The sequence below is a fragment of the Periophthalmus magnuspinnatus genome, chromosome 15, assembly GCF_009829125.3.
Source record: "Periophthalmus magnuspinnatus isolate fPerMag1 chromosome 15, fPerMag1.2.pri, whole genome shotgun sequence".
In the NCBI taxonomy this organism is placed as follows: domain Eukaryota; kingdom Metazoa; phylum Chordata; class Actinopteri; order Gobiiformes; family Gobiidae; genus Periophthalmus; species Periophthalmus magnuspinnatus.
The window spans coordinates 22,159,958-22,178,791 of NC_047140.1; the positions used below are offsets into that span (position 1 = coordinate 22,159,958).

At 36.0% G+C, this 18,834-nt stretch overlaps 1 protein-coding gene across 2 annotated transcripts in view; it reads left to right on the forward strand.

The window, feature by feature from the left end:
- The window catches only part of arid4b (AT-rich interaction domain 4B), a 57,294-nt gene that overhangs the window by 12,890 nt on the left and 25,570 nt on the right, over positions 1-18,834 (forward strand). For both annotated transcript variants that reach the window (XM_033979124.2, XM_033979123.2), the window contains exons 3-7: positions 1,220-1,330; positions 9,865-9,930; positions 10,700-10,790; positions 12,273-12,352; positions 13,149-13,240. In XM_033979124.2, coding sequence (XP_033835015.1) covers positions 1,220-1,330; positions 9,865-9,930; positions 10,700-10,790; positions 12,273-12,352; positions 13,149-13,240 — 440 coding nt within the window. The remainder of the gene's footprint in view (positions 1-1,219; positions 1,331-9,864; positions 9,931-10,699; positions 10,791-12,272; positions 12,353-13,148; positions 13,241-18,834) is intronic.

The following is an 18,834-nucleotide window of genomic DNA, read 5'->3' on the forward strand; positions in this document are numbered from 1 at the left end:
ACGTTTGAAATGTCATCCAGAAAGCCATTATTACTCTGAATACTGTTCTGAGGAGTTTAGGGCAGTATAAATGCTACCTCCTCAAACCAGTCCCTTCAGATTGATAATCCAAATGACAGTTTGATTTCAAAACCTTGTCCAGATGACTATATTATGGCTATATTACTACATTTAAATCCTTTCTACCCTTTCTATGATTTACAAGTTATTATAGTATTAAGAAGATGACTCTCTGATGCTGCCAAATAAAAAGTGAAAGCAAAGTTTGAAAATGCTATTGACAATTTGACAAGTGTTTTATCAGTTTGCTTCATGTCATATGCATAATACAAAGTGTGTTTTCAAAAGTCCAGTCATTGTCAGTCAGATTAAAAAGACAGAATCAATACAAGGCGTTAATTAATCATCATATTGACTGTAGGTCTCAGCGTTTGGCCGTCTGGTAACATCCATTTGAAAATCTTTCCCCTGAACAGATCTGTTGTTATGTGACTAAGGAGGCTTCATCTGTTGCTGCAGTCATCAAAGCAGTGGCTAAGTGCCCCTCTGTTCCTTGTTTTTCAGGCAGCAGGAGCAGATGGTATGAGTTTTCTATGGATGATTCACGGAGCGCGAGTAGCACATCTAGCCTCTGTGCGCCTGTGTCCTCCGTGACTCTACACAGTACACCTGTTTGTTTAGGCCTCATTTATTATTAAAATGTCTTAGATTTAGGGCTGGGTAATTAATCGAATTTTAATTGAGATTGAGATTCTGTCATTTTATCTGATTGTCAATGATCAGATCGGCTCTTTATTCTCAAGAGATCTACAGCCAGTCTCACGCCAGTAAAAGCATGAGGTTTAGAGGAATACGTTCGGAATGACATATTAGAATAAAACCCTTGGGTAATCCTATAATCTATAACTACACTGTTGAATATTATGAGTTGTTGGCTTGATTACTTGTTGTGTGTACGTTGCTATTGTTTCCTTGGGCAACACATATCACTTTTCTTTCTTGTCTGTGAAGCGCATTAAATACAGGAAGAAATATACAAATGGATAACTTTTACATATATAAATTATAATGATCTTGTTCTACATGCAAGCTCCCACTGCTTTTAAAAAAGGTATAATTTGTGACTTGGGTTATTATCAAAATGGATATAATGTTTGAATTTTGCTTGAAAATAATAAACACATCTAAAGCAATCCTAACATTTATTTTCCCTTTGCAGACTTTGGAGGAGCCCCCCTACTTAACAGTAGGGACGGACGTGAGCGCCAAGTACCGAGGGGCGTTCTGTGAGGCCAAGATTAAGACGGCCAAGAGACTGGTCAAGGCCAAGGTAAGTCACTCTTCAGCTGCTCCAATATTAAACATGTTTTGTGTCCTTCGCTGCTGTTGGATGAGGACAAGAAGGTTTTGGCTGAATCACTGCCTGAATTAGGCCAAAAGACACTTGGTTAAAGCACAGTATGGGATATTTTATGATGAAGTCTTAGTCATGCATTTTTCATTAGGGCTTGATTTATTTTTGGCAATTAGTATGTATTGAAAGAGATCAGTTTCAGAGGAATATTGTTATGTTATAATAAGAATTCTGCACCATTTAAGATTATAAGGTGGAAAATACTAACTCCAGTCAATAGCATCAGAAAAAGGCCTAGCAATTTACCATTAGCATATGACTAATGGCCTTGTAGTTCAATGAATTAAGCAGTTAATGATCCTTGAACCGAATGGTCATTTTAACATTGAGGTTGGGTGCCTTAATGGAGGTTTGTGCTTGGTACTTTTAGTTTTCTACTTTTTCTGTATCAATGTATTGTTTCATTATTTAAAAATACTTGCAGTATTGGTGTGTATGCTGACAGTTGTTGATTAATGCCAACACACAAAACATCATTTAACACAGATTATATATAAAATCTTCTAATCAGTCTTAGGGCTGTAACATGAATTGTAATCAAATCGAAATAGTAATTTGAATGGATGCAATTAGCAAATCACAAATTGCAAAGATTCTGAATTACCATCATTTCCTCCACAAACAACAAAATATTCTGTCTTGTACTGCATAAAAACGATAACCCTGTAGTTCAGATCTGTGCAAACATGTCCTGAACAACATAATTCTTCTTTGTCAGTTCATATTTCACTTGTCTTTTTTGTCAATTCTCCTGGAGTGGTTTAAAACTTGTACTTTATAAACTGAAGGCTAAACATCGCAATCGCAACGCTTGTCTGAAAAATCACTATTGGATATTTTTCCTAAATTGTGCAGCGTTACCTTTTTTCTTGCAAACTCTCTATCCTTCCTGCTCCACTGTGTAATGCATATCTTCAGCATCTATTTCAACCAATGTTCCTTCTGTAAAATGGTCTTTTCCTTTGGGTTTTCACTGATGCTTATGTTTCATCAAGATAACTCATGATTGTTTTGTTTGTCAGACCACATTACCAACCGACTTCTTCAGTCCTGCTTAGTCTGCTGCTTTGTTAAACACCTGTCATAGTCCACCAGGTCCCCCTTCCTCTCCTGCATCCATGTGGGACCCCTCTCTGGTGATGCTATTTGCTCCGATGTCCCAGTGGTCTTTATGGTTTGCTTGATTCACGTCTTGTAGTGGCTCTTCTCCCGGTGGAGCCTCGGCATCTGGATAACACAATGGAGACGGATGGCTTGTCTTTCGTTTTGCTAACAGCATGTGGGAGGGACACAGATTGGCTGCTTGAAACTATTTACTGATATAAAGCCCCCCTACTCAAAAGAGATAAAACATGATTGTTACATGTTAAGACAAATATCACAGCTGAATAGTTTAGTGAAATAATTACGCAGGTCTAAAGTAAAAATAAATAAAATATGGTAAAAAATATATATATATATATTAGTGGGTGGAGGATTTCAAAAAAGCCATGTTGTTAAATGCTTTTACTCTCAGTAAATTAATAGATTTAGCCTAAAAGAAAACACTAAGTTAATTAGTTTAGTAATTAATTTATTAAACAAGACTGCTCCATTATCCTCCATTTTGTGTCTTTTGTCATTGTCATTTTCCTTACAAGCACAATAACGTACCAACTTCTACAACTGCTTTTATACCTTTTACGTAACAGTTTAGATGCCATCACGAGTTATCTACACATGATTGATTTGCTTTAAACAGGAAACTCTGTATTGGCATGTTATTCAAGGTCATATCACTACAATTCAATTTAAGCTTACTTTAATCACTCACCTCAAGGTACAAAATTATTGAGTAATGTCTTAGCAAAGACTTAAAGGCGCTGTACCTGATCAGAACATAAGCAGAACCACTTCATGTTAAATGGTTTGCAGTTGTCCAAAGTTATTCCTCACTTTCCTTATGCATTTCGAGAATTCTAATTATTCATTGCAATTTTATAAGTGCATTTCACAGCTCTCAGTGAAGAGAGTGGAGTCTTGCAGTCATGATAAAGCTCTCAACAACTACCATGCTAATGCGCACTTCCCGATTATCGGACAATAAAATGCTTTCTGACTTGAAACTAGATGCAGACAGTTCAATGTATCTGTACTAAGGCGAGACAAATTGTGTACAGGACCTTAAACCATAAAGACAAAGCAAATTACGTAATCTTCAAACATATGATTCATTGAATAATATTTACTTGATAAAAATAATTTTCCGTACTACTTAATGCGTATGCCTTGTAAAATATATGCTCTAGCCAATTCAATTTAACTTATCCACATACAGCCATTTATCCTCTAACGCAAATGATCTTAACCATACTGACACAAAATGGAGGATAATGGTGCAGTCTCATTTCATAAATTAATTACTAAACTAATTAAGCGCTCGTTTTCTTTTGGGCTAAATGTATTGTTGGAGCTTTGTGCCTCAAATGTTGTAACATGGCCATTATTCAAAGTTGGATTTTTCACTGTAATCAATTTCTCTATAGCTCCGCGCTTCATTTATCTCTGTCAGCTTGTTTAACAAAGTCAGAAGTCGCAGCGTATGCAACAGTGTCCTTTTGAATGATTTTTAAAACCTGCTAAAAAGATTTGACATATTTTATTTATGACAATGATGATTTGTACTTGAAAAATGAATTAGCGCCATGCCAGTTTCGCTCATTATGGATGGTTATCACATCTTTCTATCAGAGGAGGCCCAGAGGCAGTGTAACGAGCTCAACACACACATTTGTTTCTTTAAATAATTTTCAAAATGGCTGACATCGTTAATATGGGTTTTAATGTCAAATATAACTCTTCCTGTTTTTGGTTTTTTTTTCCCTTTTTATCCTAGTAGAGTTTGATCTTACGAAGAAATGTATGTCTTAAGAAAAGATTTCACATAACCAAGTCTTATTCAGATATATCCACAGGGAGGTGAGAATGATATAACTACTCTGCCATTTCCCCCAATTTTTTAATGTAAATGACTTCCCAACATAGACTTTCAATAAATATGACTTTATTTTTTAAGTGTCTTATCAAAGATTCAAATGGATTGGGTATGTAGTAGTTATGAAATCATGTTTTTTTGGTCATCTTAACATTTAAATTCTTTCCTTTGATTAAGGGAGGATAGTCACTTCGCTACAGGGTTTTTAAGGTGAAACTATGCTAAGTGAACTATCGGCATGTGTTGGTGCCATGTTTAATACTGACTTGAACTGAATCACCATGATGAACTACTGAAAAGGGTCAAATGGAAAAATGCGGGTGCTTACTTTGGAGCTGAGAGATACATGATTGGAATAGACATGGATTATCATCGAGTGAGCGAGGATTACTGGAATTTTTATAAAAGCTCTGCGTTTAATAGCCTTAAGTTAATAAGATCTTGCCTGGAGTATATCTGGGGAGAACATAAATTATATTATAGCATATTGAATATTGATTAAACTTGTGTATCACAGCTGTTTGGCTGATCTAGGCTGCGTCTTATGACCACAAGTGATCAGCAGTAAAATAAGCTTGTGTGTTTTAGGTTGTATACGTTACAGTTGTCTTGTCATACACTCATACTAGCTTGACAAAGAAAGGGCTGCCTTATTAACAGAATGTATAACAGTGAATCTCAAACAGTCATGATGGTATGATCCAATGTGATATCTGGCATGACCCACTTTATAGAACCATGCAAAAATTGTTCATTAGCAGCGTGACGTTCCTGTTTTCAGATTTTTACGTGGTAACCCATTCAGTGAGAAAACTATTAACAGCCCCTCCCAAAGCTGACACGTTGGCATTGTGTTCCTATATTATAATAATTGTAATAATTAAACTGTGTTGCCTGATCTTTACTCTGCAAAAAGAGGAAGTATGTTTATAAATACTTCCAGCTTGTACCTAGAAGTCTGTATATCGCTATTCACTTTCACATTTTAGCAGATATGGACAGCAATACAGGGGTGAACAGCCAACGCTCTTTAGTCAGGGTCGATATTAGGCTTCTGGATGGTTAGCAGAATTGTGTTGATTAAATAAACATTGTCCTGATGACTCCCTTCTGAAACATATTCTACCATGGACCACTCCTGGACTAATACATCACAAAGTGCTACTTTTACAATGTAATCTATGAGGTAGACACAAAACTTGGTCATATACAAGGATAAAAGCTTGTACCCCAGCTTTAAAAACAGTTTTAAAAGAAATTTACATATTTTTTAAAGGGCAAATACGTATTTCTGCCAAAGCTCAAACTCACTAAGAAGTAAAGGTGACTTACGGCAAATTTACAATATAGCATTGCAAAAGAAACACGACGCGACACATTATGTTTGGCAAGATTAGACGGTGTAAACCCATACCGCCCTGTGTAAATAATGTAAAAACTGACTTTGAAAATCTATTCCAGTGCTTACTACAAGACCCCTTTCTATAATCTCACCAGTGGCCCTTAGATGAGAGCCTGACTTCTCACTGTGTGTTTGTTAGCAGTGTTGTAATGATGGAGCTTGTTTGCACACTGCCTCTGCTCCTGTCTCGAGGAGAGGAGACCTTTTGAGGTGAGGGGTCAGGTTTTATTGACAGTTCCTCGTAGTGTGTCTGACTAGAGCGATTCCTCAATGTGAAAATATGAACTTGTTTTACCCATCTGGGAGCTCGACTATTATCTACAAACGAGTGAAATACCACCAAGGGAAGCGCTTTGTTCCATGTTATTTAATGAACTGACAATCCAATATCTCTTAGCACTCTGTATCGCTCACTTTTTGTCTCAAGTTGGCTCCTTTTTGTGACGTTGAAAGCTGTTTCTGGCATTGTTGTAAATTGGAAAATGACTCTAGTGCTTCATCTAAAATGCATTTCCTGGAGGGTTGTTTTGGAGATTGTGCTAACGTCTTATTCCTGCTGCACTGCTGAATCAGAATAAAATAAAAAAACAACAGAAATACAGCCAGTCAAGGAGAACAATAATAATCTATAAAAGATGCGATTTTAGAGATACTTTTGAGCCTAAGGTAATTTTGGGCCTCTGTTTGTTCTATTGCTGGGTTTTAAATGATATCACAATTAATCATGTTTTATAGACCAATAATATTTAATACAAATTAATATTGCCAAAATGCGCATTTCTGTTGTAATACAGTGAGTTATTGGGTCTAGTCAATTGTAGGAATGATTAGGTCCAACATTTGTACATTTACCTGTTAGATTTCATGGCAAAGTACAATGTAGTCTGTTGCTGGTTTTCAGGTGACATCACAACATTCTATAGGCCAATAATATTTTACACGTATGTGGGGGAGCTAAAATGAATATTGTTAAAATTTTACTGCAGTGAGTTCTGGGGTCTAGTCACTAATGGAAATGATCAGGGGTAACAATTGTGACTTTACCTTTTGGATACAATGTAGTCAATAGAAAAAATGTCTCTTGCCCCCATCTGGGAGTATGACATTATCACTTTCTAGAATCTGAAAACCACCAATAAGTGCAATCAAGCATTCTGACCAAACCACATGTCTTACGGATGATTTTACTATTCTAACCATTGTCTTTCCAACATTGGATACTGCCCCCTACAGGCTAGGAATACCCCATTTGACCTACTGTTTTGGGAATGCCCTGAACCTTGTAGCCTTGACAAATAGGCCTGTGTTTGTTTACAACATTGACATTGCACAAGCTGTAAAATCCAGCAATTTACCATAGTCACACCCTATCAAGAGTGGATCACCAGTAATGGGCATGGACCTTGACAAAAGTTATTTATCCTAGAAAAAATGTAAATTACTTGGACACAGTGACTCAATAAAATGTACATTTGAATAATAAAAAATCATGAATAAAAACAAATACTGCAGTAAAACTAGTAATAAAATAATTGCAAGAATCTAAAGTTAGACTGGCACAAACTAGAGCTGAAAAAGTTCAGAAAAATATCTAATTGCTATTTTTATGACAAGCATTGTAATTAGAGTTGCAATTTATGTTTTAATGAAAGGATACTATTTGAAGTTAACATTTTAAACATGACCAGAAGAATTAACTAATCGGCTGTCGACAAACTAATACAAGAATCACATTTCAAAACATGTTTGTACAGATCACCACAACAGGGTAATTAATTTTTATGCTGAAAAAAATATTTGGTTGAGGGAGTTATTGCAGCCTTTGAGATTTGTTAATTGCATCCATTCAAATTGCAGTTTCATTTTGATTGCGATTAATCTTGCAACCCTAGTACAAATACAATATTTGTCTATACTTAAGTAAATCTAGGACTGCTTGATTACAACATGTTTATACTCAATTATCTGACTCATAACTGATACTTATATTACTTTTGACCATTAGTAGTACAAGTAAAATATAGACCTCACTTATACGTTTTATTTTGTGTTTGCTTTTTTGTCAAAGCTACTGTAGATTGAAAATGTGGAAATGTAGAGTAATAATTGAAATTGGGATTTATAAATTTGATTAACTGCACAGCCCTAAGTAAATGTATACATGTGAAATACACCAAAATGCCGTCAGAATAGTACAGTATGCTAGAGACTGTTGGTTATGATGTTCTGGCTGATTGTCTTAAATTACTTGTTTTTCCCAAAGCAAAGCAAAGAGAAAGCATATGAACATTTGAGACTCAATATCGACAGACATATTTGTAATACTGAACAGACTCCGCTGTTTCTGGCCACGTCTCACTTTGCACACATGCTTCTTGGAAAATATGCCACAGTAAAAATCTGTGAGTATATTTGAGTCGTTCGAGTTTGGCTGCCTTGCCAGGTCTCTGTGCAAATGTAAGCTTACCAGGCGCTGATCTGATTATGAGCCCTGCGTGGTTCACTTCGGGAGGCTGCAGATGCTGAGGGGGGAGGGGCAGTAACAATGGAGCAGACAGCAGCTCCTGTGGCCGACAAACAAGGGTCACTGAGAGGTCTGTGTGCGATACTGCTGCAATATTTTATGATTACCTCAAATGCAGCATATGAGCCTTGATATGTCATTTTGATGCCCTCTTTAGCGGAGTAATTTTTGAGTTATGAATGTCTTTTCTAAGCTAGGGCTCAAACATTGTGTCAAAGAGTAAACTACAAAAAACAGGGTTGTAAAAATAACCAGATACTAAGACTAGATATTCATTTGTGCAGATATAGATACTAACAAAAGGATCACATTAATAGAGCAAAAATGTTTTAAAGTTATCCTGCTCTATATTTAGCAAAAGATCACATATTAAAGAATCTAGTATTCTTCTGTGTTCTATTGTCTAAAACACTTTTTATTCAAGCCTTTACTTAGTATGGAAGAGAGATTGAAATTGTATTATTGTGACAGCACTTTAAATGGAGCAGTGTGAACTATGATTTGTCATTTGGATACCTTTAGCAGAATAATTGTTTGAATGTTTTATCTAAGCTAAGGCTCCAAGATTGTGTCAAAGAATAAGTACAAGCACTCAAATATTACAGACCTTCACCATTAGCCAGTCCATAACATCGGCCAGTTCCAACCCCGTTCCAGTTTTTAAATTTGGTTTAAATGCTCTAGTGAATTGCTCTGCCCTTTTCTTTCTAAAGATTCCACAAAAGAATATTGGGGACTAAATTATTCAATTGCTGACCAAACAAAATAATATGGATAAAATGCATTATGCAATTATGTTTTAGACAAGAGAATTATTGTGATGGACGTAAACATGGCAAGCAAAAATGACATTTGAAGACTAACCCAAATATTTGTGTTTGCATTCAACCTTTTATCATAATCACACTAAACTACTACAACCTAAAGGTGCACTATGTGATTGTTTGATGAGGTGTCTGCCACCTGCTTGTGTCTATGGAGTTAATATTGCTTTGCCTGGAATGTTCCACAGTATGGCATTAAACTTAGATAAACATATGATGCTACCAGGCCACAGGTTAAATCTGTGTTTAGGCAAGTCCAGTCATATTGTTTTTCAGAACTTTATTAGCAATAATTTTAGCATTTCCTGTAACTCAATAAATGCAAGATGTATACATTTTATGCCATACTGTGGAAAAGTACAGGTAACGTGACATTTCCATGGAGAGAATTGGTTTATGTAACGCACCTTTTAACTACAATAATTTTGACTTTTTGTTTACCGTGGAGGTTCTAACATTAACAGAGTTGAATCTTATGTACAGTACAGTGAGTACAGTGCCCTCTTTTAATATAGTTTTATATTTTATCTAACTACTTTTTGGCATTTATCTCATACCTCCTGTACATACATTTTTTTTGTATTTATCTTTTCAAATACATCATGATAAAATGCATTTTCTAGTCCTGTTTTCCTGTAGTGAGTGTGAGATCAGTGAGTCAGGCTGGCCTATAGGGAGATGTTTGTTTGCTGTGACTGATCGCTCCCGTTGCTTCCTCTTCCTCAGGTGACCTTTAAAGCAGATCTGTCCACGGCTGAGGTTCATGATGACAGCATCAAAGGGCCTCTAAAGGTAAGACAGGAGCTAGTTCTACCTGGCTCTGCTGGGATTCTGTCGGCACACACATATTTTTAAATAAATTACCCTTAAAAAGCCCCCAGCCAATTGTATGGGCTTCTTTCACTAATATAGTTCTAACCTTTTCATTGCATCACATTACAGCAGTCAGTCAGTATGAATTCTCAGTTTGCCAGAGCAACACATTTATTTGTTTAATTAAATGAGCTAAACTGTAATTTTAAGGGATGTTATCTAAATCAGACATTCTCATACTGTTAAAATTTTGAATGGATGTGCACACAGCAAATTATTTGACTATTATCAAATAGAAAAAAATATACTTAACTAATTTAGACAAAGTATTTATATTGCAATAAAAAAGATTAAGCCATCTAAGAGTTAATTAATAAACAGATGTTAATCTTTTTTTCTGGTGTCATACCAATTTTCTAATACTTCATTTCAAAATGTTTTCATGGGTTTCAGCTTCCTATTTACAGGCACCATTTTGAGTACTTTTCTCCAGAATATTATGTTTTGAATTGTCAACTGTTAAGGCAATGGTGCTTATTTTTTATCACTCTGAAATCAATTGAAAACAATGTTTAGGAAGACAATATTCTGATACCGCCAACATATCAGTGGATTTTACATCTATACATTTCAGTTAGTGTTGTTAACTAACCAGCTCACCTATAATATCCCATTTACTTCTCTAAGCACAAATGAATTGGTCCAGTTATTCTAGTCCAGTGTTGACAGCAGTTATTTTGTGCCGCAGGTGGGAGTTGTTGTGGAGGTGAAGAATCAGGATGGAGTTTACCAGGAGGCCACAATCAATAAGCTGACCGATGCCAGTATATACACCGTGGGTAAGTCAATAACGCACCATTGAATCTGCCTCTCACTCGCCGCATGTATCGGGCACATAAGCTTTTTAATGTTTTGTTCGGAGTTTGGTCCTACTGAGAGGGCTGTGTACAAGTATGAAGAGGCTTAACTCAAAGTATCCAGCAAGTTAAAGAGGAAATTGTGTTAGGGTGAACGATGTTGTAACAAAAATGGTTTATGCTTCAGTGCATTGTGGTGTATTCCAAAAGTGATTGTGCTTGGTTAAATCTATCTGTCACTGTCATATCTGTCACTCACTCAGAGGGTTAGGGTTAGGGTGCACGTAGAAAAGTACTCGTTCACCAATCTAGCCATCAGTGGATTAGATTAGAATTTGTATATTGCACCCATATTGTATGAGCTGTAATCTTACGGTGCTATTGATAAAACTCTGCCATTTGAAATCTTCCTTTTAAGGCCCAATCATACCCACCGGAAATATTAATGAAAAAAAGGTCTTACATTCACTTAAAAACACAAACTTTCTTGATTTCTGTTCTCTGTAATGGGATGTTGTTCATCTAACCTTATTGAAGTGATTTTTGTGTAGGACATACTATTATATTAAAATGTATTCAAGTGTTTAAAGTGCTTAAAATGTAACCCTGTAGGAAGCCATCTTGGCTAGCTACTGAAGTTGTTACGTTTCTTGTGGCCAAAACCGCAGATAGTAATTTGGTTCTCACTTGTGGTCACACCTCACACCATATTTGTAGGTGTTGATACGTAGGATACTTGGACTGATGTAGAAAGACATTTTAAAATTGGCAAACTGTGGCCGAGTTTGTATCAATCAACAATTGCAGTCGAATGCAAGATTTAGATATAGACCTATCTAGCACTGAAATGCCCAGTAGTATTACTTTTCTCTTCTTAAATATGTGTAGTAGTGATTAGTGCATATCATATTTTGGAGACTAGATCTTGATTTTGTCACAGTTCATTCATGTACATTTAGTATCAGAGAAAAATAAAGCAAAATATCACAGGCTAAAAACATCCCAGATTTCTGCAGAACCATTTGGGCAAAGCACTAAACTCTGTTAATCGTTTGACTTGGCTTGAGAGGCAACAGAGGGCGTGGGGACCAGACTGATATCAATCTGTATAAAAAAATTCAGGGAGATATCATTCTGGATTTGCCAGGCAATATCATCACATGGATTAGATCATATACCTATCAATGGGTATACCACTTTGTAAAGTCAGACTTCTTATGTAATTAACTTAACTATTATTGATTGGGTAGTCAAACAAACCATTTACTGTATGTGTGTCACTTTCTTATTTGTCAGAAAAAAAATAATGGAGAGAAAATCGCTCTTGAGCCTTGGGGATGCTCCGTTGTTTTAAATGTCAGTTTAAACCATCCTGCGTATATATAAACCCTGCCCATAGTTCATATTTTTTAAACTATGTAATGGCCCCATATTTCAGTCTAATAATTTTTTTTTCTTACTCAGTATTTGACGATGGGGACGAGAAGACCCTGCGCCGCTCCTCTCTGTGCCTAAAAGGAGCACGCCACTTTGCAGAGAGTGAGGCAAGTACTCCCCTGTCTCTACTTTATTTAATACACTTTATTTACACTGTCAAGAGCAATATTCAGTCTTTCCTGAGTCTTCCTTTTTCCAAATTACCATCTTATTGTCATTGGAACATGGTTGAATTATCAGTGCTAATATCTGTGTCAGGGATATCAAAGGGAGTTCCAACTATCGGTATCTGTCTGATGTTGAAAATTTAGCTAGTATTTCAGTCTCAGTCTTTATGTGCCCATGTGCCAATCACAGTTTGTCCTCAGTGTATTATGTAAGTCAAAGTCAATGCAAAACTACTGGAAATGTGGATGTTATATTTACCCGCATTTATAATGATGATAATGATAATAATAATACATAGCACTCTGTTTGCTTTAGATAAGCAAAGAAACAGAAGTTGTTATTTTTGCTGTTGTTGTTGTTGTTTTATTTTTGAACTTTACTATAACAATGAACATAAGTCTGAGAGTCTTGCTGTAGATGTTAAAAAATCTATATATCGCTATCAGCAAATAGTGGTTATCGGCCACAACAGCAAGACAAATATTGGATATCGGTATCAGCTGGAAAAAAATCATATCAGACCATCCCTGTTTGCGTTGTGAATTCATCCACATCAGTACCTAACCAAGATTGTCAAATGCAATTGTGTATGCTTCATGTTTGTGTAGGCCGGAAAGAGGCCTATTATTGATAGAGATTCAGGGGAGTAGATTTAGTCTGGGGAAAGCCTTTGTCGTCTAATTTGGCGTTTGACAAAGTGGTCCTGAGCCTCTGTTTGGTCTGTCCTCTCCGCAGACGCTCGATAGACTGCCTCTCACAAACCCAGAGCACTTCGGCACACCTGTCATCGGCAAGAAGGGCAACCGCGGACGCCGATCCAACCCCATGTGAGTATTATTGACCCAAACTAAGCCTTTCCTGATTAAGAGTTGTGTTCAGTTCTTGTTCTTGTTTAGTCCTAATGTAGACTTAGTTTGGTGTCTTTCTTGTCCTGGTCTAGTGCCAGGGTTATCCCCAGTTTAGTGGCAATTTTGATGTGTTTGTGCAATTGTGAACATACCCAAAAAGTACATGTTGCTATACAATCATAAACCTAGGATAATTTTTAAGGTTTGAATAGAGCCAATAAATGACATTTTACGTAAACATTATTGTAATAAATAATATGATTCAAAGATTGCTTGTGCTACCATAGTCTCAGCAATTTCTTATTTAGGTAGTGGTACTTGACATAAAATGTATTTGTTGCAAATGGAGGCAAACTTCTGTAAGTCTAATTTCACTGAATATTTGAGATTAAAGTCTTAAGTGGATGCACATTTAGGTGGTTACAGTTGTTTGCTGCTTTGTGCCTCCTCCTGTGTGTGTTGACTACTCAGTGTTTGTTCTGGTGCTTGATACAAAGAAGAACATCCAATATCTAATAACGAATAATGCTGTGGGCTAACTTTCACTTCCCAAGGCCTAATCCTTAAATCAATGTTAAGGACTGATAGATCGAACTGCATCTAAATAGTACTAAATTTAAGGTTGAATTGAATATAAGGAGTGCTTAATCCTCCCGCTGTCCTGTAAAGTGGATTTGACGTACAATTACTCTGGACGGATAATACAATTGGGCTGCACAGAGTGTGGTTAGCAAGTCCTTTGTGCTGTTTTTGCATGTGCAGCCAAAAGAGGGAATCGAAGTTGCAAATGGTACCGTGTAAAAATATGTGGGTGTCTGTCAATGTCTGTCTGTTGTTCTATTTGTGGGTTTCAGGGAAATGTTTCCTTCCTTATTTGAAGTTTTTCTGTTCCCTTTCCCAATTCAAAAGATATACTATTCCGTTTTAATATGTTAAAGAGGCTATATGTGATTTTTATTTGTCTTAAAAGCGTGAAAAACAGAACTAGTTTGTTTTAAATGGTTTGTAGGGGTCCAAAGTTATTCCTTATTTATCTTTTGCATTCTGAGCATTCTGAGTTTATAAGCATTTCTCACAACTTTCAGCGGCCAGAGTGGAGTTTTACTGTCACGGTAAAGCTAACAACAACTAGAATGCTAACCACGCACATCCAGATTATTGGACAATAAAAAACTGGGGCTAGTTGCACCTAAAGACTAAAATTACTGGAATAAGCTTAAAGTTTATATAGTAAATCTTAATTTCCAATGCTCTATTGAATAGAGGTACAACATATTACCTTTTAAATGTATAGTTTTGTAGGATTTACCCTTGAACTACAGATTCCCAGCTTTTCCTCTTGGAGTTTCCATGCTGTTGAATGCGTTAGCTTTGTGTGGTAGATTTTGCAGTTGGCTCTAGCTAGTATTGAAATGAACGGAAAGCCAGTAATTCGTTTATGGAGAGGATTTTGTGTTCTAGCCCAAACTGATGAGCAGGACACCCCCAGAAAGCCGTCCAAATGAAAGATGTACTCTCCGCGTCCTCTTCGTAAAGCGGCCCCGAGGCGTAGAGGAGAGCCTGGTCTCCTCCTCCGGTTCCTAATCGCTCTGAGCCTCTGTGGGCTGCAGACAGTCCGCCTCCAATACAACTGCATTACACTACAGAAAAATGGCATTTTCTAAAACTAAACTAGTGCTAACATGAGTAGCAATAGAAACTAGTCCACAACTATTCTGTAGGTTCAAATTTAAAGGTCCAACATGCAACTTTTTAGCCAAAAAATTTGAATAAAATAAAAGCATATATTTTCCTTTATAGATGTTTTTGTTGCACATAAAAACCTTGAAAAACATGCATCTGTGCGGGCTTGCGGGCTTGGATCTCCATAAACCTGACTGCTAGATAAAATATTCCACATAGGACATAAATCTATATATTTCTATGGAGAATTTTCCAATGTAGGTTTGAACTTTCTGTTTACATGGAGTGATACATGTGATGTGCAGCCACCAAAAAGTGGTGCACATTTGCTTTGACTATAATTTAATCAGGACAAAATATACAAATCAAGTAACACTAAAACCAACTAGAAAACATAACAATGATGATTTAATAATAAACTAGCAGTAAACCACAGGAGTTAAAACAGGACTAAACTTGGACTGACCCAGAATTAAACCAGGTCAAAACCAGCACTAAACATGGCTAACTGAATTGGCCTGTTTTATTTTTTATCATTTCATCACAACACAGTGCAATTTAAGGCTCTATTTGTACAAGAATCTTGAATGTTTGTGAAATGCAATCCATTTCTATTGTCAAATGTTTTTTTTAAGTCTGCAATATCACAGTTACAAATCACTATTTATATTGGACTGTCCCACTAGCATAGTTCTAGTTTCCCTCTAAAATGTAGGTGCTTTATGCTGTGGGGTCCTCCTGGGACCCTGTTCACTGGGGAGAGATGGGTTGAATGGTTTAGAGTGCCCCTGCAGTGAAAAATGATGTTCTGCTCCTTACCAAATCTTATGGGGGACACTTGGTTAATGGCACTTACACAATAGTCAATATTACTCCACACGTTGATACAATATTGACTCAGACCCGGATGTAGTCTTGAACATGTAGAGGATTATTGGGTACACACTGTAGTTGGTGACTTAAAGGAGAAGTAAGTATGTTTCTAATACCAATTGTTTAATATAGCTCTATTCAGATTTCATAGATGAACAGCTGCTTATGAACTGACAGTTTTCAAGAGGAAGAGGAGGCAGAGATGACGTTGTTTATGTTATACTTGTTCATTATGAGAATGAAGAAAATATGTGCAGTGAATAATATATGTGGAAGTAAATTATGGGAAGCTAGTGCACAGGAGGTCATATGAAACTATACTACCATGAAATTGACTGTGAATTTTGTTTCACTTCCTGTGAAGTGCCACGAAACCTTTTCTGGGTTACTACAATATTAATGGGGAGGTGCTGGGTCAAACTGCAGATGTTTAATTAAAAATGAAACTAAATGTTCTTTCATTCTATTGCCCAGAAAAGTGGGCTCTGAAATTTCACTTTCCAAATATGACTGTACTATAACCACAAAGTTGGTTGCACTGTTAACCGACATTACCCAAGATTTGTTATGTTATATTGGGAAATGCTCACCACCCAAAACATATTTTTCTGAGATGCATATGACTCTGCCAAACTGCTATGAAACAAGGATAAAAGGCAAAAAAAAAGTCTATTACCCCTTAAATAAGACACAGAGCTTTATGTGTGACAGATTGCAATGGTTCCCCTCTCTGTGACTCTGTTGTATCATGTTGTTTTTCCATTGAGCCGTTTCAGTTGTTTGTTTATGATTTTGATTCATGGCTTATTTGTTGTGGTGCTGGTCACAGCAGCAGAAGCCTGTCTGATTTACTCTGCTCACACTGTGGAACTGTGGACATGTGCCCACAGTTCTGCACCACCACAAAAACATGCAGGAAATACAAAGGGTAGAATGTCATCACCCTGGAATAGGGGGATAGATGAGTTGATACCAAAATTATGTTAAAAGGTATTAATTCCATGGACATTTTTTATATTTAAAATTTGCCAATATACAGTGTTTTAATCTGATACATGATACATATACATATATTTTAATTTCATTGCACAACTTGGTGAATATTGTGGAACATTCAAGGCAAAGCAATATCACCACAGAGACAAGCACGTAAAATACACAGTGCACCTTTAACAGCGAGTGAAATATTTCAAGGGATAGTTTCTTAAAGTATTTGAAATGCACAAGAAATGCTCTACAAAACCCACTGGTATCTGATCAATATCACGATGCTAGACCTTGTGTGACTAGGTAATGTATTTAACTTAACTTACTAACTAACTTACTTTTACCACCCATCACTACTAGAAAATAATGGCAAGAAATATATTGTCATGTCCTAGCCTTCAATATGTTCAAAGTAATTCCGACATCAGAAAACTGTAAAGTGCAAATGCCACAAAAAATAGGTCCACGGGTGATATAACTAACATTACATGAAACAGTGATGTGACCCCGTAACAGTCTGTATGAGAGATTGTTGCATCATAATTGAGCCATTACATTTTTAGTGCAGCGCTATGCTCAAACACAGAACTATTCCATCTCTTTTCCCCAGCCAGCTCCTTCCATTCGCATTGTATAAATTATAGACAATGCATATAGTTAGGGTTGGCTAATAATTATCATTTCTGCAATCAAATATTTTCCACACCACATTTACCTCAAGAACAGTTACATTTCACTGTATGCATTTTTAAATCTCATTTGACTATTTGAAATACATTTGTAAGATTAAGATTAACAAGTACTAATTAACAAGCACAAATAGCTTCTCTAATTGTCAACCACATATCCTATCCACTTTGTTTATGAAATGTGCTACAAAAAGTGCTACATAATAAACATTAAATGCAATACTAATACAAAATAAGACGTTTTAACTGTTCTAGTCCTCATTTAAAGCAATACAACTACTGTGATCAAATAAGAGCCCAATGTCTCAATAAAAAAAACATCAAAATAAATGTACTCTTCTGTATTCACTGTAAAACAGTGCACGTAATGATGGACTGTAGGAAACAGAAATGGTGATGTGTTATATTTTACTGTTAATGTTAATGATGAACTAAGTTAGTTTTATATATTGTAATGAAAATGTGTATTTTTATGTGTATTCACCTGCCCAGGGACTCCAGATGGAAAGTAGCTGTAGCAAAATCTCGTACAAATCATCTTTTCTTTTGTAAGATGAATGAATTTGTACAACGTCCCTGACAAATAAAGAATAAAGAAAGAAAGAAATGGAGAAGATTTAATAATACAATTGAACAAATATTTAACAAATTTAACCCAAAATGCAGCCTGCTCATACATTTTTGCTCTCTATATAAGATAACTATTGTAGGATTTCTCTGTAATGTTATATGTCAGTCTGCAGAGAGTGCTCATGATCGATTCTCTGGTCCTAATGAGGAGCTCAAGAGCAGGGCTGGCCTCTGGTGCAGTCTGCCTCTCTGTGATCAGCTGCAGTTTGTGAGACTCAGATTTAGGTCAGTGGGATATGTCTTTGGGTAATAGTTCAGCCGAGACACGGGAGACATGCGATGGAGGGTTTCATTATGTAGTTTTCTGATTCAGGCATCTTATTTTGTGTGGTCTCTTGTTATGTATTTATTGTTGGGACATTGTATAAAAATGCTTATTATGTTGTGCACTATGGAATTGGTAACTTGTGCTGTCACGATAGACAATTTTTGATAGGAATATGCTTGATACAAGTTTCAATACCACAATAACAATAATAATAATAGTAGTACAAATAATAGTAATAATAATAATAGTCCTAATAGTAATATATAATAAAAAACAAAAAAGATAATCATATTTTATGTTGCCATGTAGTCTTATACTCGTCTTATATCATTGTAGAAATGATACTTGTGTAACTTGTTCAAATGAAAATCTACATTCAATACTCATCGTAGTATCGATTAGTATCATATGTTTCATAAGTTTGATGACCCTAGTCCTCAACA